The sequence below is a fragment of the Mirounga leonina genome, unplaced genomic scaffold (assembly GCF_011800145.1).
Source record: "Mirounga leonina isolate KUSES-001 unplaced genomic scaffold, KU_Mleo_1.0 Mir_101609, whole genome shotgun sequence".
Lineage (NCBI taxonomy): Eukaryota > Metazoa > Chordata > Mammalia > Carnivora > Phocidae > Mirounga > Mirounga leonina.
Genome location: NW_023270164.1, coordinates 11,068,576 through 11,093,891, shown reverse-complemented (window position 1 = coordinate 11,093,891; position 25,316 = coordinate 11,068,576). Strand labels below are relative to the sequence as shown.

Below are 25,316 nucleotides of genomic sequence, written 5' to 3'. Positions count from 1 at the left end.
AAGGTCATGCTTTACTATGCAGTACTATTGTAAGCTTCCGTGGAAATCATTCATTATAACGAATGGAAGCTCTCCGAGGGCAGAGAATTTTGCCTATGGGTCTCCATCTCCAGCATATACTATAGGTCATCAGCTTTAAGTTGCCATCAGTTGTAAGCAATGTAAAGTTGCATTTCAGATAAGCAAAAATGTGGAGAACAAATGTGCATCCTATAGTCAATGAAATATGGCAACAGAAGTAACTCTTCACATAATAAGTGCTTAATAACTGCCTACTGAATTATATATTTTTTAAGTTTCTTTGGGAAAGTCTTTTGAGGCCCAAGCAATCAGCTTACAGATACATCTGCAGGCGGGAGGGGACTAGAACTTAAGGATTGCCTGTATTCCTAATAATCAATTTTGAAAAGAATAGAAGTTCTCCAGAAAGTGGTGTGTTCCTATCTAGGTGTGTGTCTGTCTCTCTTCTCTCTCTCCTTACCTCATCAATTAGTTTTCTGGCATTTGCAATAGTGTAATCACCAGCAAATAATACCACTAAGCATGACTCATCGCTGCTCTTCTGTCTCTGACCCCGAGATACTGGCACAATACTTCTATTGACTTCTGTGGAAACTCGGACAGCTTTGAGCTCTTCGGTAGTAGGTAGAGGAACATGGTCTTGCACTACAGCATTCTCTGGAAGAAGGCTCCAGTTGAGTTCTCCTGACACAGGTGTAAAGTCATGAATGTTGCTCCAGGTATTATTGAAGATACTTAGCCCTGCATCTTTGAACTGGAACGCTAATTCAGGGTAGTACCATTGGAAGCAGCCAAACTTGATGTTTGTGGAAGACTCAATGATGGGTTGAGTGGCACAGCACAAAAAGACTTCCAGCTTTCTACAATCCCTCACACGAAACTGCTGGCAGGCTAACGTGCACTTGCAATCTCTGCAATTCCGGAAAAACACACTGCCTTTCACAGGTCCCAGAAAAATTACGCAGTTAGTACAGTCGTCGATAGTAATTGTAGCAGAGTGATCAAAGATGTAGATGTTACAGTTCTCACAGTCTTGAATGAGAAACTGTTGTCCTGCCACTTGGCCAGGTAGGCGACCTACTGTTTCATCCTTCAGGCCACTGAACATGTAGTCTTTTGGATCAACCTGCAGGGACAAAACACAGGCCTTGAGTATTACTAACATTATTCAACAAATACTAGTCAAGTGTCTACTGGGTACCAGGCACAATTCTTGGTGCTAAAATAAGAAGTTCCTACTCTCACCGACTTTGCAACACAGTAAGAAAATGAACAGCACAAATTATTTTTTTCCAATAATTAAGAGGAATGAGGGGGGGAAAAAGGGAGAGGAAACTGTGATACAGAAAGACTCAAGGACGTATCAACCAAACAATGTGTGAACATTGTGTGGATCCTGTTTCAACATACCAACTATAGAAATACTTTCTTGAAACAATTGGGGAAATTCTCACGCACACAGCATTTTGGATGATATTAAGGAATATTTCAGCTCTGACCCTTTCTTTTTTCCTGATGCTTCAATTTTTAAATTTTTTAAATTCAAGTGTAATTAACATACAGTGTTATATTAGTTTCAGGTGTACAATGTAGTGATTCAATAATTCCATACATCACGCGGTGCTCATCACAAGTGCCCTCCTTAATCCCCATCACCTATTTCACCCATCCCCCCACCTACCTCCTCTCTGGTAACCTCCAGTTTGTTCTCTATATTAAGAGTCCGGTCTTTTGACTGTCTTTTTCCTTTGTTCGTTTGTGTTGCTTCTTAAATTCCACGAGTGAAAATGTAAAACAACTTCTGCTGCTTCTTTAAAAACTTCTGAAATTGGAAATACACCCAGACTGAAATATATTTCTCTATCCTTCAATATATGGATGCATGGGTCTTAGTTTCTAAACCCCGACTGATTTCTGCAATATGCTACAGAAAATGGAAGAACCTGAAGGCACAAGAACTACTATATGGCATAACTCCCATCTGCAAGTTTGATTCAAATATTTATTGAGCTTTTCCTACAATGTAATTCTTTAAATGCCACCATTCCTATCTTTAGCTATTCTAAACTAAAGCACACATAACCTTTTAAACCGTATGCCTGGAATTTGTCACATTATATATTTTAAAATTCTAACTGACCTCTAAGAGCCACAAAAAAGCCATTTTGATTTTTTTTAAATTACGTTTGAGTCTACTTGCACTGTTTTACCTTTTTGCAAATATTAAATTTCATGCAAAACTATTCATGTGTCAGAAATAGACTCCCATACAGCAGGTAAAATTTTGATTATTCACCAAGGATAATTTAATCATCCCAACCATTTCCAAACTAACTTAAAGTGACTTATTCAGTATTGCACAATAAATGTGGTACTTATCCAGTTTTATATAATGTACTAGAAGGAGTACTGGTCTGTAGCATGAAGCAATAAGAGAGGCACTTTGTTTCCCAGTCTTAATTTTGTCACCTATAAGCAACATCATCCTGGAAGAGGCACTTCAACTTTCCAGATCTTCAGTCATTCAACCAACATTTGAACACCCAATATGAGCCAGATAGTCTCTTAGGCACTAACATGAGTATGACCAGCTCTTCCCATAAAAAAGTAAACACTAACCTAAACAGATGATTTAAAAACAACTTGGATGTGTAATGCAAGATGCCTAGAATATTGTGGAAACCCAGAGGAGAATGACACCTGGGGTGGGGGAGGTAGGGGTGTAAGACTTTACTAACAAAGTGAGAATGAACAAGCTGAAGATCACCACATAAAACGGGTAGGAGTAAAGGATCCTCCCTTCCCACACCAGGCAAAAGTGAAAGAATTAACAAAATAAACCTCTTTGGAGAACGTGAGGAAAAGCAAAAGTGGTTTGGTGTTTACCAGTGATACTAGAATGGGAGTAGATGAAGCTAGAGAGATAGGCAGGGGCCATATTATAAAGCCTGGAAGTTATCCATGGGCAATCGGTTACCACAGGAAGATTTTAAATAAGAAAAACTTACATTTCAGGAAGATTACTCTGATAAGAATATGGAAGTGGAGCATGGATCTGAGACTGCTGCAGTCAGTCATCCAGTAAGGACTGGACGTAGAGCAGTGGTTAGGAGAGAAGAGGAAGATAGGATAAATTTGAGAAATCCTGAGGAAGTAGAATCAATTTGGCAATTCAATGGCTATAGGAGGTAAGGCAGAAGAATGGATCCAAAATGATTCCTAGTTCTCTAGTCAGTGTTTTTCAACTCTTTTGGACTATAATCCACATTAGTAGATTCTTCAGCACAGCGCAGTACACCTACTTGTGAGCATTTGTGCATGTACACATACCAAAGAAATAAAAGCTTCACAAATAATATTTACCCTAATTTTGTGTTAAGCCCCCCAAATTTTCTATTATCCCACTGATGGGTTTGAAAAAACACTGCTCTGATTTATATGATTGGATGTTAGTGTGCTAAACATCAGAAGAAGGGAAAAATACAGGAGGCAAACACAGGTTTAATGTGGAAAGAAGTGTTCAAGCAATTCTATTTCTAGGATTTTACAGGTGATGCATGTATATAAAGGTACCGGGGCACCTGGGTGGCTCAGTCTGTTGGGTGACTCTTGTTTTTGGCTCAGGTCGTGATCTCATGGATTGTGAGATTGAGCCCCATGTCAAGCTCCGAGCTCCGTGCGGACTCTGCTTGAAGATTCTCTCCCTCTGCCTGCCCCCTCAAATAAGTAAACTTATCTTTTTTTTTTCAAAAGAGGTACAGTATTCCAGTTTGGTCTCTACCAAGAAACTGAATTAGCATGGTTGCTGGTTCCCTATTGCTTAAGATCAACCCCAAAGGGACCATGTAAGAAAAACACCAAGAAAAGGGGAAACTATGAGAAGTCCCTGTGGTGGAGAGTGGGAGGATAAAACAGAAAAGGAACCTCTGGGATTTCTGCTCTTGCTTCTCCCCCACCCTAAATCTTGAGACAACAGTGCTTCTCCAACACCTGCTGGGACTCAGATCTCTGGTTCAGGCTTCCTGTGAGTAAATTCAGGGCAGGACAGAAACCCTGTGCTGGTGAAGAGCTGGGAAAAAACAGGTGGGGACTAACTCTGACAGTTGCTCTGGACCTCTCCAAACCCTCATAACTGGCAGATTAAAATCTAAGGAGTGTCTTCTAATGTGCTTCTCCCAACTACTGATTGGTCAAGGAGACCAAAAAAATTAAGAAAATATATAAGATCTGAACCACACAATGAGAAAAAGCTTGAGTTCTGCATCCAACAAGTAGAGTGTACTCACAGTTTTCTTAAGGACACATTAAAGCTTTTTTAAAAATCATATACTAGATCATAAAGCCTAAACAAATTTTAAACGATAGATAACTTACAGACCATGATACGGGACCAACATGTAATTAAGTTAAAAGTTAATAACAAAAGATACTTTTAAAAATTCTTGCCTGCTTGAAAATTTTAAAAACACACTGCTAAATAACTCATGGGTTAAAGAAGAAATCATAATCAAATCTAAAAATACTTAGAATTAAATGTTAAGGCACCACATTTGGGATGCAGCAAAGATGGTGCTTTGAAAGAAATCTATAACCTTAAATAGCTATAATAAAAACACTCAAAATTAGTTAAATGTCCATCTTAAGAAATTAGACAATAAACAATAAACCTACAGAAAGTAGGAGAAAAAAAGACAAATAGAAGTTAATGACTTAGGGGCGCCTGGGTGGCTCAGTCGTTAAGCGTCTGCCTTGGGCTCAGGTCATGACCCCAGGCTCCTGGGATGGAGCCCCACATCGGGCTCCCTGCTCAGCGGGAAGCCTGCTTCTCCCTCTCTCTCACTTGTATTCCCTCTCTCGCTGTGTCTCTCTCTGTCAAATAAATAAATAAAACCTTAAAAAAAAAGAAGTTAATGACTTAGGTATTAAATATATAATAGAAAACATCAGCAAAGCCAAAAATATGGTTTTGGGGGGGGCAAAAAATAGGCAAACTTCTGGCAAGAATGACCAAGGAAAGAAGAACAAAACACGAACAATATGAATGAAAAGAGGGATATTACCATAAATAGAGGTTAAAAGGAGAATAGTATCAACAACCATATACCAACAAGTTTCAAGAGATTTTGTCTATGAAATGAACAAATCTCTTAAAAAATAACTTCTCACAACTGACTCCAGAGGAAGTTAAAAGCTTAAATAAAATGCTATTACTGCTAACGAAATACAACCAGTGGGCTAAGTGTTCCCACAAAGAAAACACCAGGCCCAGATGGTTTTATAAGCAGATTCCAATTTTATTTATCCCAGGTTTATGCAAACCCATAAAGACAATAGAAAGAGAAGGAACAGTCCTAACTCATGCTATTAGCCTGCCTGGCAAGAACCTAGTAAGAAAAACAAAGACATAACAAAAGAAGAAGATTTTAGGTTCATTTCACTCACATCTGTAGATGGGAAGAAAAAAAAAAAACAAACACCCTGCAAATTAAATCAATCCTATAAAAAGAGAAAGCACCACAACCAAGTTGAGTGCAAATGGTTCAGTATTAGAAAAATCTTTCAATGTAAGTCACTATTATGTGATAACAACTTATATTTTGCTCCTAATTCCTATTGATCTGCTGTGGGAATGTATTCCTCAGTAGATCTGAAGCACTTGTTGTGACTTGTCTATGTCCTCTGATTCTCCTTTGCCCAGACAGCCTTCTCCTAGTTCTTCTTGTCCACCTGTCAAACTTGTTTCTGTGAAGCTCTCCAGTTTCCTCAACCAGGAAGCCTGCTCCCCCTTTTCGGAGGATCTATATTGCATTAAATAGCAGCTTCTATCCCTTCCTGTACAGCGATCTTTGGGCTGGGATCCTGTAACCAATCTACTTAAAACGGAAACACCTCCTCCAATACTACCTCTTTACCCTTCTTTATTTTTCTCCAAAGCACTTAGCTTCCTTTTAATGCACTACGTATGAATTATATTTATTGTCCTTATTCCACCAGCCCTCCATTGGGACATAAGGTCTATGAGGGAAAGGATTATCTGCCTTGCTCGCCCTTGTTTTTCCCTGCACCTAGAACAGTGCTCAGCACCACAGGAGCACTCCATACACCCATGTTGAATCCATTTTAACTACTTAATCTTTGTTACCTCAGAGTGTAACTGGAGGTAGGTGGTCCCCAGGGGTCGTTTTAATATACAAATGTGAAGAGTAACTAAGTTTGGTAATCACACACTTCCCCACTCCCCCATTCTCCACGCCATCCCCAAAGAAGAGAGATCCCGATAATGATCAAGAACAACATGATATTCCTAGGGACATTTAGTCAGGTCACTGTGCAAGTTGGCCAACTTCTGAGTAGGAAGATAATTATACACAAAGGAGGCAAAGGCACTCTTAATACCAGTCCTGGGTTTCTCCTTTTTACATTCTCTTCTCTCCCATACCTGTGGTAAAAGAAAGCTGCGGCTGCCTTCCACTTGGAAGAGCCAGTCAAAAGGGATGGGAATGTGGTCATGGAGCAGGCTAATGGGATCTGGATCTAATCCAGGCCTTAAAGTGGAGAAAAGAGAACATGCAAGAGTGGTTTCAGTCAGTTCTGCTTTAGGCCTTAAGGAGGGTAAAAACATTGTCTGGTCTTCTTCAGCCTGTCACCTTGGCACCAATCCACCTCCCACAGTGGGGGTGAGAAGATCAAGAGCACCAGGATTAGGTGTAGGGAAAAGGAGCCCAGGAGTTGGCCTGTCTCTACCAAGGCCTCAGACTCAATGGGCAAGTAGAATCTTCAAGTTTCAGTTTACGGTTTATCTCACTGTACCAGAAACTCCTTAAAACTCTGATGTAAGGGGTGCCTGGGTGGCTCAGATGGTTAAGCGTCTGCCTTCGGCTCAGGTCACGATCCCAGGGTCCTGGGATCGAGTCCCACATCGGGCTCCCTGCTAGGAGGGGACTCTGCTTCTCCCTCTGCCTCTGCCTCTATCTCTCTCTCTCTCATGAATAAATAAATAAAACAAACAAAAATTAAAAAAAAAAAAAAAACCTCTGATGTAAAACTTTGTATTTTCCTGGGGAATTAATTTGGGGTTCAAGATTCTGGCCAAATTGTCTTTGCCTGAGATATGGATAACAAGTTCAAACATTTGCAAGCATATTTACCTGAGAATTAAGTAGGGAACAAACCAGTGTTTGGATAAAAATAAAAAAACAGTTGGGGCGCCTGGGTGGCTCAGCTGGTTAAGCATCTGCCTTTGGCTCGGGTCTTGATCTTGGGGTCCTGGGGTCTGCAGGTCGGGCTCCCTGCTCAGTGGGGAGTCTGCTCTGCTTTCCCATTCCCTCTGCCCCTCCCCCCCCCGCTTGTGTGTGCTCTCTCTCAAATAAATAAATAAAATCTTAAAAAAATAACAGTTAATACCTGTTACTTAAAGGAATTTGGCAAATTTGTTTTGCATGGAAATGATACGTAAGATGTATAGTATTTGAGAAGTTTCAACTATATTAATTATAATTAGTACTATATCAGTAGTTGCAGTTAAGACTTGTTGCAAACGCAGAAATAATATCCACTCTTTCTTAACTTTGAAATTACTGAGCTGCTGCCTTAGTCTGCACAGGAAGTGTTATGTACTGAATACCTGTATCCTCTCAAAATTCAAATGCTGAAGCCCTAACCCCCAAAGTGATGGTACTTGGAGTTAGGCCTTTCAGGTTTAGAAGAAATCATAAGGGCAGGGCCTCATTATAGGATTAGGGCTCTTAGAAGAAAAGAAGAGATCTCCCTCTCTTCCTCCCTCTGTCTCCCTCCCTCCTTGTGCACACACTAGAGGAAAGGCCATGAGTCCACAAGAAGGTAACTGAATATGAACCAGGAAGTAGGTCCTCACCAGTGAGAACTGTGGAACTCTTGGCACATTACAATTCCGTCCAAATCCCTGCAGTAAGAGACCTGACCAAACTCCAGCATGTCTTCTAGCAGCACAAAGCCATGTCTCTAGAAGGACCCTACCCCCTACCCCCATTAAAATTCCTGCCTGGAAAATTTTCCTGCCAGGAAAATTTACTACTTATTCTAGCCAATGCTTGATAATAGGCCCCTGACTTCCCTTTCTTAGAGCATTTATTAAAAAGGGCTTAACAGGAGCGCCTGGGTGGCTCAGTCAGTTAAGCGTCTGCCTTTGGCTCAGATCATGATCCCAGGGTCCCCGGATGGAGCCCCGCACTGGGCTCCCTGCTCAGCGGGGAGTCTGCTTCTCCCTCTTCCTCTGCCGCTCCCCTTGCTTGTGCACCCTCTCTCTCTCTCAGATAAATAAATAAAATCTTTTTTTAAAAAAGGGGGCTTAACAGTTGTGAATATGTAAGTCTTAAAACTCAGAGATATCTTTCTCAAGGACCGAGAGTCATTCCTTTGAAATATAATTACCAGGAAGGATAGGGCCTCTGTGTACCAGTCTCTGTGGGAGGAGAGAATCCTAAGGTTGATAACTGCGAGTGAACAAACACAGCTGGTTTAATCACATTTACACTGACCAACTTTGTAATTTTCACTTCTCTGACTTTACGGAGCCCCTGCTCTCCCTGTTCCCTCATTTTCCTGATAAAATTGCTGAAATCAGCTCTACACAAATTGGTACGGAGCTCAGCTCTGTCCCCTAGTGTCAGCAGTTACTGAACAAAATCTGTTTTCAATGCTTTAACTAATGTCCAGCAGTATTTATCTTTGACACCAGACACTCGATCTGCTGGTACCTTGATCTTGGGACTTCTCAGTCTCTAGAACCATTTAATAAAGAAATGTCTGTTGTTTAAGCCACCTAGTCTATGCTATTTTGTCATGGCAACCTGAGATAGACTAAGACTGGTCGTCATAACAAAATAACAGACCAGGTGGCTTAAACAACAGAAATTTGTATCTCACACTCTGGAGGCTGGGGAAGTCCAAGATTATGGGTGCCATCACGGTTGGTTTCCTTCCTGGGTGAGTGCAGGGCAAGCTCTCTGATGTCTCTTCTTATAAGGACACTAATCCTATCAGATCAGGGCCCCACCTTTATGATCCCTTTTAACCTTAATTACTTCCTTTGAGGCCCCATCTCCAAACACAGCCACACGGAGAGTTAGGGCTTCAACACAGGAATTTTGGAGGGACACAAATACTCAGTCCATAACAACTGCTAATGGTGAGGAGTTAAATGTAATTTACTATTCTTCTAAGTATTTTATCCAGACACCTCAGTTCTTCTAGTTATGGGGAGAAATTAATGCTGTAGTCAAAGATCCTCTAAGCTAAAAAGTTCTATAGTACAAAATTATTTGGACTATAAATATGGTCTACAAAGGAGAAATTTAGGATTTATGTTGCTGTACTTTCTCAACAAATCCTGAAAGTTCTTCAAAACAAAAAGTAATAATAGATAACCTGAAGCTTAGTACAATAGTAATTTTGCAAAAGTTAACTCTTTCTCAAATAAAGTGCCCCAAACCACAAACATGGAAAGGTCATATTTCAAGCTACCTTTTCACAAGAGCCACTTATGAAATGAGCTTAGTTTAGGCTGTATTTCTTACTACAATCCATAAAAGGTAGTAGATACACTTTCAAAATCAAAGAAACATTTCAACAGCTGCAATTCACCCGATACAGCTACTAAACTAAGTTAAGCATTATTTTCCTAACAGAAAACGAAAGTAAACATCTTATTTTTTTACCGAGTAGCAATGCAAATTTTCCATTAAAATTCATCTCCACAGGTAAACTTCCATAATGATAATCTGAGATGAAATAATAGAATTTTTAAATTTTCATGGAAAGCCTGTCTGCACAGAAGTCCAAAATAAAGCTCAGGCGTATAAGAAGCATGTATAGGTACAAGGCACCAATCCCAGTGCTTTATAATCATTCATTCAATACTCCTAAAAACCCCGGGGCGCCTGGGTGGCTTGGGCTGTTGAGTGTCTGACTCTTGATTTCAGCTCAGGTCATGATCTCAGGAAGGCGAGATCCAGCCCTCCCTCGGGCTCTGCCAGCCCTCTCCCTGCCCCCCTGCATGTCCACGCGTGCAGCTTTCTCTCTCTCAAATAAATAAATAAAATCTTTTTAAAAATACTCATAGAAACCCCTATGAGAGTTGTGTACTATTATCTCTGTTTTACAGGTGAGAAAATTTAGGCACTCAGAGGCTAAATAACTTGCCCAAAGTCACACAGTTAGTAAGTGCTTGAACTGAGTCTCAGACCTAGGCAGTCTGGCTCCTAAGTACATTTTCTTGGTTGTTTCTTCATATTTAACCATATTCAAACAGAAACCAATGTTTACTAGGCACATAAATCAATGGAACAGCATAGAGAGTTCAAAAATAGACTTATGTATACACTGGCAAAAGTGCAAAGGCAATACAATACAGAAAGGAGAGTCTTTTCAACAAATGTTATTGGAACAACTGGAAATCTATAGGTAAAAAAAGAAAAAGAATCTCTCATATTTTGCACCATATATAACAATTAACTCAAAATGGATCACAGAACCTAACTGGAAAACCAAAACTCTACAACTTCTAGAATAAAGCGGAGGAGAAAATTGTTGTAATCTTGGTTAGGCAAAGATTTTCTAGATGTGAAACCGAAAACATAATCCATAAAAGAAAAAATTGAAAACTGGACTTTTATCAAAATAGAAAACTTTCATTCTTCAAAAGACACTGTTAAGAGAAGACAAATCATTAATTGGGAAAAACAAAATCTGCAAAACACACATATGACAAGGGACTTGTATCCAGGATATATTAAAATAAGTCTCAAAAGTCAATTAAGAAAACAACCTAGTAAAAAAGGGGCAAAAGATTTTAATAAACACTTCACCAAAGTAAATATATGGATGGCAAATAAGTACATGGAAAAATGCTCAACATCATTAGTCATCAGGGATATGCAAGTTAAACCACAATGAAATACCACTACATGCCTGAGAATGGCTAAAATTTAAAAAAAAAAAAACCCTGACCATACCAAGTGCTGGTGGCGTAGCTACTGGATCTCATACATGGCTGGTAAAAATGCAAACTGGCATAGCCAGTTTGGCAGTTTCTTATAAAATTTAACATACAATTTCTATATGAGTCAGTAATCCCACTCCTAGGTATTCGCCCAAATGAAATGAAAAATCATGTTCACTCACAAACCTGCATGCAAATGTTTATGGTAGCTTTATTCATAATTACCCAAACTGAAAACAACCCCAACGTTCCTCAACCACTGAATGGATAAACAAACATGGTACACCCATATAATGGAATACTACTCAACAGTAAAAAGGAACTCCTGATACATGCAGTAACATGGATGACTTTTAAAAGTATCATGCTAAGTGAAAGAAGGCAGACTCAAAAGGTTATATACTACATGATCCCATTTATATGACATTCTCAAAAAGACAAAACTATATATAGGGATAGGGGCACCCAGTCCGTTCAGTTGGTAGAGCATGTAACTCTTGATCACCGGGTCAAGAGTTTGAGTCCCATGTGGGGTGTAGAGATTACTTAAATAAATAAAACTTTTTTATTTTTTTTAAAGATTTTTCATTTATTTATTTGACAGAGAGAGACAGACAGAGAGCACAAGCTGGGGGAGCAACAGAGGGAGAGGGAGAAGCAGACTCCCCACCGAGCAAGGAGCCCGATGCAGGGCTTGATCCCAGGACCCTGGGATCATGACCTGAGCCGAAGGCAGACGCTTAACTGACCAAGCCAGGCGCCCCCAAACATTATGCAAATTCAAGGTGTACAACGTGATGACTGGACACGCGCGTGTATTTGATATGCATATATACTGCAAAATGTTTACCACGGTAAGGCTAGTTAACACATCCTTTACCTAACATAACTACCATTCGGTTGTTATGGCGAGACCGTTAAAGCTCTGCTCTCACAGCAAGTGTCAAGTACACAATACTGTATTGTTAACTATAGTCACCATGTTGTACATTTGATCCGCAAAACTTTCTCATCTCATGCGAGCATCTTTTCATTATGTTATTGCTAATTGCTGCAGGGAATCGCCATTCATAGCTTTCTTTAGTCATAGTTTCTGTTCTCTCATCAGAACCACCAACTGTCCAATTATTTGGGTATTCCCCAGTTAAATTTCTCAGAGTAGAATATGACCCAGCTAATTTCTTGGTAGGCGAAATCCTAGATTGCTGGCCCGACTATGGATTTGTTGCTTTGGGTCAGAGGAGTCCCTGGCCTTCAGTCTAAACATGTGTGGCTAGCGGGCCATCATAGGGCCCAATGACGCATGCACAAGGGCTTCCCCTTGAGTGGGAGCTGTGGGTGACCCACAGTACACTTGGCACGTGGATACAAAGTCCCATGACTCCAAGGGGCCCCTGGGTGGCTCAGTCTGTTGAGCATCTGCCTTCGGCTCGGGTCATGATCCCAGGGTCCTGGGATCGAGTCCCATGTCGGGCTCCCTGTTTGGCGGGGAGTCTGCTTCTCCCTCTCCCACTGCTTGTGTTCCCGCTTTCGCTGTGTCTCTCTCTGTCAAATAAATAAAGAAAATCTTTAAAAAAAAAAAAAAGATAAAACTATAGGGATAAAAAAGTGATCAGAGGCGACTACAAAGGAGCATGAGGAAATCTGGGGGGATGATGGAACTGTTCTATATCTCAATTGTGATCAGTTACTCGACTATGTTCATTTGCCAAAACTCGTAACTGTACACTTTAAAAGGGTAAATTTCACTGTATGTAAATTACATTTCATTTAAAATAAAATTACTTAAAATTTCAACATTGTTAAATTAGTTTCAGGACTACACAGCTACATAGCTGAAAGGTTATTTCATAAATGAAAATGGCAGTGCCAAGTAATTATAGAAATAATAATAAATACCAGTACCTTGAGCTTATGTACACTGAGGATAAAAGAAGGTGAAGCACTGTATTTATATTAGTTCACCATGTTGCTAAATTGATAACCACAAAATAGGATTATAAAATTTTAGGATTGAAAAGGATTTTCCAGGGGCGCCTGGGTGGCTCAATCGTTGGGCGCCTGCCTTCGGCTCAGGTCATGATCCCAGGGTCCTGGGATCGAGCCCCGCATCGGGCTCCCTGCTCAGCGGGAAGCCTGCTTCTCCCTCTCCCACTCCCCCTGCTTGTGTTCCTGCTCTCTCTCTCTCTGTCAAATAAAATCTTTTTTTTTTTTTTAAAAAAAGGATTTTCCATACCATCTAATTTAATCTTAATCTAATTTTACATCCTATCACATTCCCTTTGTTTACCCCAATTTGCCTGAATGCATCTAGCAATGCTTACCGCCCCGCCGCCATCCTGAGATGCTCAAAGAATTAGAGAACTCGAGTGGATCTTGGGAAATTGAAAGCTGGAAAAGCTAAAGGCCTTTACCAATGAGGTATACTGGTGTGTAGAATACAAATTAAAACCCCAGTCCCATATACTTTTCACTCTCTGTGCTTTTCCCCTTTACCAAAACTTTATGTAAGTGAAGAAATTTGAACCCTCAATACACTGTTGGTAGAAATATAAAATGGTACAGACACTTTAAAAAAGTTCAGCAGATCTTCAAAAAGTTAAACATAGAGTTACTATATGACTCAGGAATACCTAGTCTAGGTATATCCCCGAGGGAAATAAAAACATATGTCCACATAAAAAATTGTACACAAATATTCATAGCAGCATTATTTGTAATGGCCAAAAAGCGAAAACAACCCAAATGTCCACCAACTGATGAATGAATAAACTGGACAAATAAAATTTATAAGTAATTATTCTGTGGAATATTATTCACCAATAAAAAGGAATAAAGTACTGATACATGCTACAATATGGATGAATCTCAAAAACATGCTAAGAAGCCAGTAACAAAAGGACAAATACTGTGTGATTCCATTTATATGAAATGTGTAAAATAGGCAAATCTATAGAGATAGAAAGTAAAATTGTGGTTTCCCAGGGCTGGGGGGGGGACGTGGAGAGAGGGAAGTGGGAATAACTACTAATAGGTATGGGTATTTCTTTTGTGGGGAATGAAAATGTTCTAAAATCAGATCATAGTAATGGCATCATAACCCTGTGAACTTACTAAAACTACTGAACTGTGTACCTTAAGTAAGCTGTATGGTAGATGTATCGCAATAAAGCTATTTTTTATATTAAAACTGTTTAATTTTATTGGCTTCATTATTATATGTGCTTAAATTTTTTTTATTTAATCACTTTAGAATAGTGTAAACATAAGGGATTTATGCCTGGCTTTATGTTTATACATATTTGAATAGAATTATAATAAAATAATAGTCAAGTAGAAATCTATATTAGTCTTTTATAGGTATCCATTACTTATATATTTTTCCCCCAGAGATCGCATTTTTATTAATATTTCTATTTATATACACTGCATATATATCCGACTATAAAAATAAGGAGTGCTTATTATAAAAACTTTAGAAAATTTAGACATTTATTTCTAGTCCTTTTTAGGACTAAACATATTTTTTTCTGTTTTTAAAAATTTTAATTCCAGTGTAGTTAACATAGAATGTTAGGTTTCAGGTGTACAATACAGTGATTCAACAGTTCCATACATTACCCAGTGCTCATCAAGATAAGTGTACTCTTGATCCCCTTCACCTATTTTACCCATCTCCCCACCTACCTCTCCTCTGGTAACCATCTGTTTGTTCTCTATAGTTATGAGTCTGTTTTTTGGTTTGTCTCTCTTTTTTTCCTTTGTTTTGTTTCTTAAATTCCACATGAGTGAAATCATATGGTATTTGTCTTTCTTTGACTGGCTTATTTCGCTTAGCCTTTATACTCTCTAGCTTCCATCCATGTTGTTGCAAATGGCAAGATTTCATTCTTTTTGTGGTTGAGTAATATTCCATTATATGTATACCACATCTTCTTTTTCCATTCATCTATTGATGGGACACTTGGGCTGCTTCCATAATTTGGCTATTGTAAATGATGCTGCAATAAACAAAGGGGTGCAAATTAGTGTTTTGTATTCTTTGGGCAATTATGCAGTAGTGCGATTACTGGATAGTGGGGTAGTTCTATTTTTTATTTTTTGAGGAACCTCCATACTGTATTCCACAGCAGTTTGCATTCCCACCAACAGCAACAGCGCAAGAGGATGCCTTTTTCTCCATATCTTGGCCAACACTTGCTGTTTCTTGAGTTTTTGATTTTAGCCATTCTGACAGGTATGAGGTAATATCTCATTGTGGTTTTTTTTTAAAGATTTATTTATTTATTTGAGAGAGAGAGAGAATGTACACGTGAGCAGGGGGAGGAGCAGAGGGAGAGGGAGAGAATCTCAAGCAGACTCCCCACTGAGCACCGAGCCCAACACAGGGCTCTATCTCATGACCCTGAGATCATGTCCTGAGCCGAAATCAAGAGTCTGAAGGCTTGGGGTGCCTGGGTGGCTCAGCCGTTAAGCGTCTGCCTTCGGCTCGGGTCATGATCCCAGGGTGCTGGGATCGAGCCCCGCATCGGGCTCCCTGCTCGGCGGGAGGCCTGCTTCTCCCTCTCCCACTCCCCCTGCTTCTGTTCCTGCTCTCGCTAACTCTCTGTCAAATAAATAAATAAAATCTTAAAAAAAAAGAGTCCGAAGGCTTAATCGACTGAGCCACCCAGGTGCCCCTCACTGTGGTTTTAATTTGCATTTCCCTGGTGATTAGTGATAAAGCTGTTTTTAAAATGAATAAACAAAGAGCTAGTTACCTCCTTTAAAAAACAGTAACAACAACTTTACGTAAAAGATTTAAAAACATGTGGACAAATTCGTTGATCCTCCTCTCATCAAAAGGTCTCTTCCCCTTGAACGTGGGTGGGCATTTGTGACTACCTCAACCAAGAGAATGTGGCAAAGTAATGCTACATCACTTAAGAGGCTAGTTAGAAAAAGCCATGCAGCCTCTCCTGGTCTCTCTTAGGACACTTGCCCTTGGAACCCAGCCATCATGCTGTGCAGAAGCCTGGGCCACATGAAGAGGCCCCTGGCCCTCAGCCCTAGCCAAACGCCAGAATCAACTTGCCAGCCAGCTCTGTTATTAAGCCATATTGAAAGCAGATCCTCCAGCCCCCAGTCAAGCTGCTGCATCTGATGCGACAGAGAGCAGAGAGCCAAACTTGATAAACCCTACACAAATCACAGAGTTATGAACAAAATAAGTACTTGCCATTATTCTAAGCCACTGAGTTTTAGAGTGGTTTGGTATGCAGCAATTGATAACTAGAATATGTACTTTACATACTTAAAAGGCTAAAAACAGCATCTAGCCCCCTACTCAATGCAGATACTTCTTTCTAGTAAGTGGCCATCCAACCGCTGTCTGAATCTTTTGACTAATACGGAGATCAGTTCCTCACAAATCCACTCCTTCCACTGATGAACAACCCCGGGAGTTATGATCTGCTTTATAGTAAGACCGGTTCTGTCCTGTCCAATCTCTGGTCTGAGTTCTATCTTCAGAGGTGACCATTACTGTCTAACCCCCTTTTGTCAGGACAGGGCTTCACCCTGTTAAATAGTAACCTTTAGCATTGTCCCATTTTATAGCCAAGGAACCTGAAATGCACGAATTGACTGCTTTATCCAAAGTCATGAAACAGACACCAAATAAAATGCAGTTACTTGAATCTTTGGTATAAGGCTTTTGTCTAGTTTTATTTCTATCAAATATGAGACAAATGTAATGGATACAAGATGTGTTGCCCATACTCAAACTCACTTATGCCATCATTGTTTAGAGGACAAATCCTCATTTCTATCATCTAGGAGGAGTATTGGTATGAATAACTGGAAAATGAAAACTACTTTTCTGTACCACTCATCTTTTCCTTGTTTGCACTTAAATATTTCCTGTTTTAACTCAATAAAAGCAGACAGCTCTTTAAGGGCAGGGATAATTTTTATAATTTTGAGTCTTCCTTGGTGTTTGAGTACTTATATATTAAATAATTTGCCTAGCCATGAGAGGCAGCATACAGATAAAAAGTGTAAAAGCATTTCTTTCCAAATAACTTAAAAATGGATGGAACTAGAGGGTATTAGAAAGACAAATACCATATGATTTCACTTATATGTGGCATATAAGAAACAAAATTGATGAACATAGGGGAAGGGAAGGAAAAATAAAATAAGGTAATAATGGACAGAGAGGCAAACCATAAGAGACTCTTGACAACAGGGAACAAACAGACGGTTGCTGGAGGGGAGGTGGGTGGGGGATGGGGTAATTGGGCGATGGGCATTAAGGAGGGCACTTGATGGAATGAGCACTGGGTGTCATATGCAACTGATAAATCACTAAATTCTACCCCTCACACTAATAACACACTATATGTTAACTAACTTGAATTTAAACTAAAAAAAATCTTACAATCCAAAAATATTTCTCATGCCAATGTAGTAATTGTACAGTAAGCTTTTCACTTTTTCCAAGTTAGCAGCAATAGAAAATAAGCTTCATACACTGCTGATTACAGTATATCAGTTGCCATGACAACACTTAGTCTCCAAACATTCTGAGGCAATTTCTCCTAGCTTCAGTCCCCTAAGACTGACCCAATTACACAACTCAAAACCCAAAACCCAGAGGGTGCCTCTCAACAAAGACACTCTGATTACACAACCTAAGGAAAAATTTAAACACCACTTTTCCAAATTGCAAGGAAACTTTTCAGGCAATGAATTATGTTTTTACATCTAAAGTTGAACGGTAATTGTCTGATGTAACTTTAAAACGTATCTCACTTATGTTCTCTGGGCTGTATTTGCATTCTGTTCCTTTTAAGGTACAACTGAAATCTTCTAGGGGCAAGCAAGACCATACTAAACTCAGTAGAAGTATCAATGGACTAATACAGAACATTTGTACACTAGCCTAGATCAGCCTTATGAGAGATAAAGAACTAGAAAAAGAATCTTTAAAATCATATAAAATTTAGCAGGCTACTATAAATGAGGCACCCTAGAGTGCACTCCTAATAATTCCAAAAGAAGGGATGCCTGGGTGGCTCAGTCGGTTAAGCGTCTGCCTTTGGCTCAGGTCATGATCCCAGGGTCCTGGGATCGAGCCCCGCATTGGGCTTCCTGCTCCGAGGGAAGCCTGCTTCTCCCTCTCCCCCTATCAGTCCCCATGCTTGTGCTCTCGCGCACTCTCTCTCTGACAAATAAAATAAAATAAAATATAAAATAAAATAAAAAATTCCTAAAGAAAAATCCCAAAAAGGTAAAGCAATGTTGGGAAATGTGGTACCTCCACTGTCTCAAAATGTAAGCTAGTAATTCTCTTTCTCTAATAGGCCAACAGAGCTTTAAACTGGGTTGTTTTCAAAATATAATGCTCATCTAGTAAGAAAAATTCTGATTAGGTGAGTTGATCAATATTTTAACTTTTATTATGTACAGACCCAGAAGCATGAGCTTATTTTACATATCCAGTAATATGTCTTACACCTCTACAACTACAGTATCTACTAGTGTTACCCCCCAAAATGTTCCCTATAAGCTCAAAACTGTCTACAAATGGAAGTTTACATGCTCAGATGGGGGAAAAGTTTAGATGTTGGTGTCCACTATTCTATTTTTCGATGCATTTACTTAGCCAAAAAGAAAAAGAAAAAAAAAATCACAGAATACATCCATGTATCTAAAAGGAGAAAGGGGCGCTTGGGTGGTTCAGTCGGTTGGGCCTCTGGCTCTTGATTTCAGCTCAGGTCATGATCTCAAGGTGATGGAATTGAGTTCTGCATTGGGCTCTATGCTCAGCCCAGAGTCTGCTTGTCCCTCTCCCTCTCTCTCTCTCAAATAAATAAATAAATAACATCTAAAAAAAATAAAAAGAGAAAGATTAACATATGAGATTCTAACTAACCTGAACATTATGTTAATAAAGGTCAACTGTTGGGGCGCCTGGGTGGCTCAGTTGGTTAAGCGACTGCCTTCGGCTCAGGTCATGATCCTGGAGTCCCAGGATCGAGTCCCGCATCGGGCTCCCTGCTCGGCAGGGAGTCTGCTTCTCCCTCTGACCCTCCCCCCTCTCATTTGCTTGCTCTCTCTCATTCTCTCTCTCTCAAATAAATAAATAAAATCTTTAAAAAAAAATAAAAAAAAATAAAGGTTAACTGTTTGCACAGCAAAGGAAACAGTCAACAAAACCAAAAGACAACCGACAGAATGGGAGAAGATATTTGCAAATGACATATCAGATAAAGGGCTAGTATCCAAAATCTATAAAGAACTCATCAAACTCAACACCCAAAGAACAAAGAATCCAATCAAGAAATGGGCAGAAGACATGAACAGACATTTTTCCAAAGAAGACATCCAAATGGCCAACAGACACATGAAAAAGAGCTCAATATTGCTTGGCATCAGGGAAATCCAAATCAAAACCTCAATGAGATACCACCTCACACCAGTCAGAATGGCTAAAATTAACAAGTCAGGAAACGACAGATGTTGGCGGGGATGCGGAGAAAGGGGAACCCTCCTACACTGTTGGTGGGAATGCAAGCTGGTGCAGCCACTCTGGAAAACAGTATGGAGGTTTCCTCAAAAAGTTGAAAATAGAGCTACCATATGATCCAGCAATTGCACTACTGGGTATTTACCCCAAAGATACAAAAGTAGGGATCCAAAAGGGTACGTGCACCCCGATGTTTATAGCAGCAATGTCCACAATAGCCAAACTGTGGAAAGAGCCAAGATGTCCATTGACAGATGAATGGATAAAGAAGATGTGGTATATATATACAATGGAATATTATGCAGCCATCAAAAGGAATGAGATCTTGCCATTTGCAACGACGTGGATGGAACTGGAGGGTATTATGTGGAGCGAAATAAGTCAAACAGAGAAAGACATGTATCATATGATCTCCCCGATATGAGGAATTCTTAATCGCAGGAAACAAACTGAGGGTTGCTGGAGTGGGGGGTGGGGTGGGAGGGATGGGGTGACTGGGTGATAGACATTGGGGAGGGTATGTGCTCTGGTAAGCGCTGTGAATTGTGCAAGACTATTGACTCTCAGATCTGTACCTCTGAAACAAATAATGCAATATATGTTAAGAAAAAAAAAAGAAGAACAAGGTAGCAGGAGGGGAAGAATGATGCGGGGGAAATCGGAGGGGTAGACGAACCATGAGAGACGATGGACTCTGAAAAACAAACTGAGGGTTCTAGAGGGGAGGGCGGTGGGAGGATGGGTTAGCCTGGTGGTGGGTATTGAGGAGGGCACATTCTGCATGGAGCACTGGGTGTTATGCACAAACAATGAATCATGGAACACTACATCTAAAACTAATGATGTAATGTATGGGGATTAACATAAGAATAAAAAAATAAATAAAAAAATAAAAAAGTTAAAAAAAAATAAAGGTTAACTGTAAGACCATTTATTACGAAGTAATGAGTCAAAGGGCAACTGAGACTACTCTAAATAAAAAATAAATAAATAAATAAAAGCACTTTAGTTTTAGCCTATGGTTTCAAAACACAAAGCTAAAATAAAAATCAAATACACAAGCTTCTCTATGGCAGACAGTTCAAGGTTAAAGAGCATTGTTAGAAATACTAAGGCTGAGGAAATGAATCTTTTAAAAACTGTCCACCAAATAACTTCGAATGATAGGTGCAATCTTCTTGTATGACAGAAAGCACACTACTTTCCATGCCTACGCAATAAAATGATGCTATCATATATAGATAAGAGAATTAATATACCATGCAACCCAAGAAGGATCTGAGAAACGGGGTAGAAAGATGCGGCTCAGAATTCTGCAAAAAGCTTCCAACTGCTTAAATCTGACACTTGGAGAACTGAGTTTCCATGAATAAATTATTCTGGCGATTGAAAACCACGCAGGAAGGGCTATGAAATCATAACAATCAATACGAACTTCACTATAAAATATCCATGCGTAAAGATATGTTGCATTAAGCAAGGAAGTAACTGTTTACAACGTTTATTTAAACATCTTTTTGTTTGGAAAAGAAAAATTGCCAAATCTATCAAAGTATTTTACTAAGCACAAATGCAGAACTATGTAGAAAGAGGAAACATTATGAAATTTATGACTAAGTGTGTTTTGTGCAACACTAGGGGACGTTTCAAAGCTTTCTCGTTTCTGGCTGTATACAAAAGTAAAAAGAAGGGCGTTTCCATTCATTGAAAACAATAGTAAAATATTGCCTGGCTTATGCTGGTTATTTTCACCATACAGTCCTGACATAACGTCCCAAGACTGATTCGATTTTCATTATTCCTTTCGGGTAACTGGAAGAGGAGGAAAAGCAAAGCCGTACGCTCAACAGTCCGCTTCGTAACTGAGAAAATTCAGCAGTGGAATATACCATTAGGCACCCAAGAGATTTAGCGGCTAGGGCAGACAAAAGAGAAAACAGCCACAGACGAACGTGAGCCGCGAAAAAGATGAGACTCGGTCCCACGTGTAACTCGAGGACTGGACAAAACCCCGCTCGGCGCTGCCGGTGAAACGAGCAGATTTCGGGGCATTCACGGCTCTCCTTGCTTCCCTGGAGTCCACCCCTGGAGCGCAGGGAAAGCCCCCAGGGCTCTGACAATGAGCTCTAAGCCCCCTTCCAGCGCTTCGCAGTCCCCCGCGGCGCCCCCTCCAGCGGTGTATTTCACCGCACCCCAAAAAGTCACTCCCCCCGACTTCAACTACTCGCGTGAGAGAGGAGAGCGCGCGCAAGAGAGCTGCAGCTGCTGGGTCGGCCCCCTCAGCGCTCCCGGGCCGCCAGGGACCCTCGCGGGGCGGCTCGGGAGGGCCTGAGACCAGCGGCCGCGGGACTTTGGTTACCTTCTCGCGCTGGTCCCAGCTGTACTGCTTCGGCCGCTCCTCCCCGCCCTCGGGCTGCGACTCCTTCTCAGCCTTCCGCCTGTTGGAGAAGAAGCACCCCATGGTCCCGATTACTCCCCGCCGGCCCGCTCGTTCAGGTACTCCCTGGGAGTGTGGCGCGAGGCCCGGGCGCCCGGGCCCCGCAGCTCTCCGGACACCGCCCCGCCAAGCCGCCCAGCCGTCCCAAGCCCGGGTTAGCCCGCCAGGCCCAACACCCCTTCTCTTTCTCCTCTCAGTCGCCCAGACGACCCATCGCAGCCAATGACAACTCAGCGCCCGGTGAGCCAATCAAAGCCCGCGAGCCCTGCGCGGCCTATGAAGAGAGGTCGACGTACGCACACAACCAATCCACTCCCCGCTCCGGCGCCAGCCCCCAGGGGCGGGCCCTGTGGGCTCTGGCGCACGCACAGCCGACCCCGCCCCCGGCCCGGCCCCGCCTCTCCGAGGACGCCGTGGGCTTGCCGCTCAGAGTCCTGCTCAGAGCCCTGCTTCGGCGGCCGTGTCTCTTTGCCCTTGGTTCTCAGTTTCCAAGTTCTAGGCGCGGGAAGGATCCCTAGTTGAACATTAAGCTTCAGTTTTATGATGCAAGTGGTGAGGGAACAGGAATTGCAGCTGACACAGGAAGAGGCCCTGAAATTCGTAATTTTCCCCTCCTTTCCCCCCGCCGCCCCCCCCCCATTGTCTGACTAGTGTCGCCCCCTTCGGAAACTTCCCCCAACCACACCCTCTTTTGCCTTCTCTGTGCTTTCTTAATATTCCTACGTATCACTCTAAAATTGCACAAGTACTTAGCAAAATAATTGTGTATTCTCTCCCTATGGCAAATGTGAATTTCTTGAGGCCAAAAGGCCTGTCTTAAAGAGCACGTATCTTTGAATTCCCTAGGCCTGGCTCAGCTCCACGCTAGGTGCTCAATAAAACGTTTGTCAAATGAATGCATGAATGAATGCATGCTAGTGAAGGAAGTATTTATAACCTCTTTTATATATTCCCTATCAAAGAAAGTGACTTGTGTGTGTGTGTGTGGTGAGGGAGAAGGGGGAGTTACAGTAAAGGGGTTCTTCTTGTGAAATTTATAGCCTAGTGGAGGACATAAGCATTGCCATATAAGCAGTCAGCTCTAAGCAAGTGGTATAGGGTTTGTGTGAAGGTATTAAATATATATATATATATATATATATATATATATATATATACACTAAATATTAACATTTGTTACACTTGGGCCAAATTTACTACAATACACACGTATTGCTTATGTGATAGAAAAGGGTGCCTGGGTGGCTCAGTGGGTTAAGTGTGGGACTCTTGATTTTGGCTCAAGGCATGATCTCAGGGTGGTGAGAAGGAGCCCCCCTCCCAAGGCTCTGCTGGGGTGGAGCTTGCTTAAGATTCTCTCTCTCCCTCTCCCTCTGCCGCAGCCCTCCCTAAAAAAAGGCAAGTTGTTGCTTTAATTCTCTGAGTACAGTGTTTTGACATCTTGGTGGGACACCAAAATGCGGATCAGGTCAGGTTCAAATTTGGTTATCTTTTTACTTTCCCACACTTATTCACATCTAGTGTATATCGTAAATGAGTCTCTAACTTAATTTGAGCATTAAGAATGTTCCCTTTTTCACTTCCTGCCTTTTATTGCACAATCAGGAAGAAGAGTGCATGTGCTCAAGTATTAGAAATTACTGCAAATTTAAGTTCCAGATCTTAGGCAATAGGGCCTTTACCCTGTACATACTTTTTCTTCTTCCGATTGAAATGAAAGGTCTAGGTGAGGGTGTTTTGGATAAGACCCCTAGATATTTTATAGTCGTAGAATGTTAAAATTGTGACCACCATGCAGTGCAGTAGGGGAAACAGAGGTCTACAGAGATGAAGGGACTAATCCGTGTCACAATGAGAGTGGTTGACCAGGGACTAGAAAAACCCAGAGCCTGTGTTGTCCAGTGCTCCCTCCTACCCTGAATGCGTTCATTTCTGATTCATCTGAAATAAAGAAGTAAAGAAGTATCTGGTTAGGCCTTCTGATGCCTATGGGAGCTCTGTCCCTCAGTGATGCTCTTCCTCTTAATGAACAAACAACAAACCAATTTTAGAGAAACCATCCCGAAAACCCTCCTAGGTTTGAAGTATTCATTAATGAGAAACTCAAACCTAAAACAAAAATCTATATCCGACAGTGATCTTTTCAGGGACCCTAAGCAAAAGGGAAGATGAAGTCCCCATTCTGTTAAATCCCATCCCACCATCACCCCCAGCCAAAAATAAAATAAAGAATCAAATTAAATGAAAATTTAAAAACTGGGGACTAGAAAGCCAAGGAACAGAGCTAGTAATAGAGCTCTGCCATGCTCTTTCTTACTCTTCCTTTTCTGCTCCTCTCTCTGTTTTTCTCCCCCCTCCCCACCTTGGATTCTCATCGCCACTTTTTTTTTTCATCACCACTGTTTGGCGCAAACCAATTCCCTTTACATACTCATCGGCATACACCATACATGTGGCTGAGAACAGCCATCCCGGCCTGATTCCTCATGACCTTTCTGTCCAAGTGTATGCTACAATCTCTTTATATCCTAGTTCAGATTCTCAAGGAAGATAACCACATAAATTGCTGGCCAGTCAACACCAGAATGGTCCTCCCTCGGTCAAGTGTACACCTTTGGTCTCACTGCTGCAGCTGCACGGATGAACTTCATATCACAAACAGGGGTGGGGAGCAGGCACTAAAGGTGACATGGGCTGGCAGCTCTTAACTCCGAAGAGTCCAGGCAGAAATTGGTTGTTTCTTCAGCCTCTCCCCCTCCTGCTACTTACACCCTTGTGACTTCTTTTCTGTAGACGGTTGCCCTTTGTATTCAGCTTAACAGATATATTCAGCTATGTTAAAAAGGTGGGTTGTGGGTTTGTACCTGGCCACAGGTCCCTGAGAGAGTCTGGGTTCCCCATATGTCTTGGCCACAAAAGTGGCATAGTTACTTCTCAGAAGACAGACCTGAAGAGGTCTATCTCCACAGCATGAATAAGTCAATTACCCCAGCAACAGCAGCTGGAAAAGTCCCTGTTCTTGAGTTGCCCTGACACATGCTTGCTCACTCTGCACTCAACAAAGGAAACACTTGACAAGTGAAGGAGAAGGGAGGGGGAGGAGTGTCCCCATTACTTACCGCTGTGTAACAAATGGCCTGAAAATGGCTTGAACAACAATTACTTGCTTTGCTCACGAATCTGGAACTAAGGCAGGACTCTGAGGGGACAACTGAACTCTGTTCAATGTTGCATGCGTTCGAGGACTAGAATGGCTGGGGGACTGGCCAGAAATCACTCTATGTGAAATCTCAGGGCCTCTCCATGGGATCTCTCCAGCAAGGTCGGGCTTCCTCTATCGTGGGATAGTGGGATGGTCGGGCTTCCTC

At 41.2% G+C, this 25,316-nt stretch overlaps 1 protein-coding gene across 1 annotated transcript in view; it reads right to left on the bottom strand.

Moving 5' to 3' along the window:
• The window catches only part of RP2 (RP2 activator of ARL3 GTPase), a 54,471-nt gene extending 32,342 nt beyond the window's left edge, over positions 1-22,129 (bottom strand). Inside the window, exons 1-2 of the mRNA XM_035003683.1 lie at positions 21,871-22,129; positions 482-1,147 (exon numbers count right to left, since the gene is read on the bottom strand). Coding sequence (XP_034859574.1) covers positions 482-1,147; positions 21,871-21,972 — 768 coding nt within the window. The 5' untranslated portion in view covers positions 21,973-22,129. The remainder of the gene's footprint in view (positions 1-481; positions 1,148-21,870) is intronic.
• Positions 22,130-25,316: the final 3,187 nt, after the last annotated feature.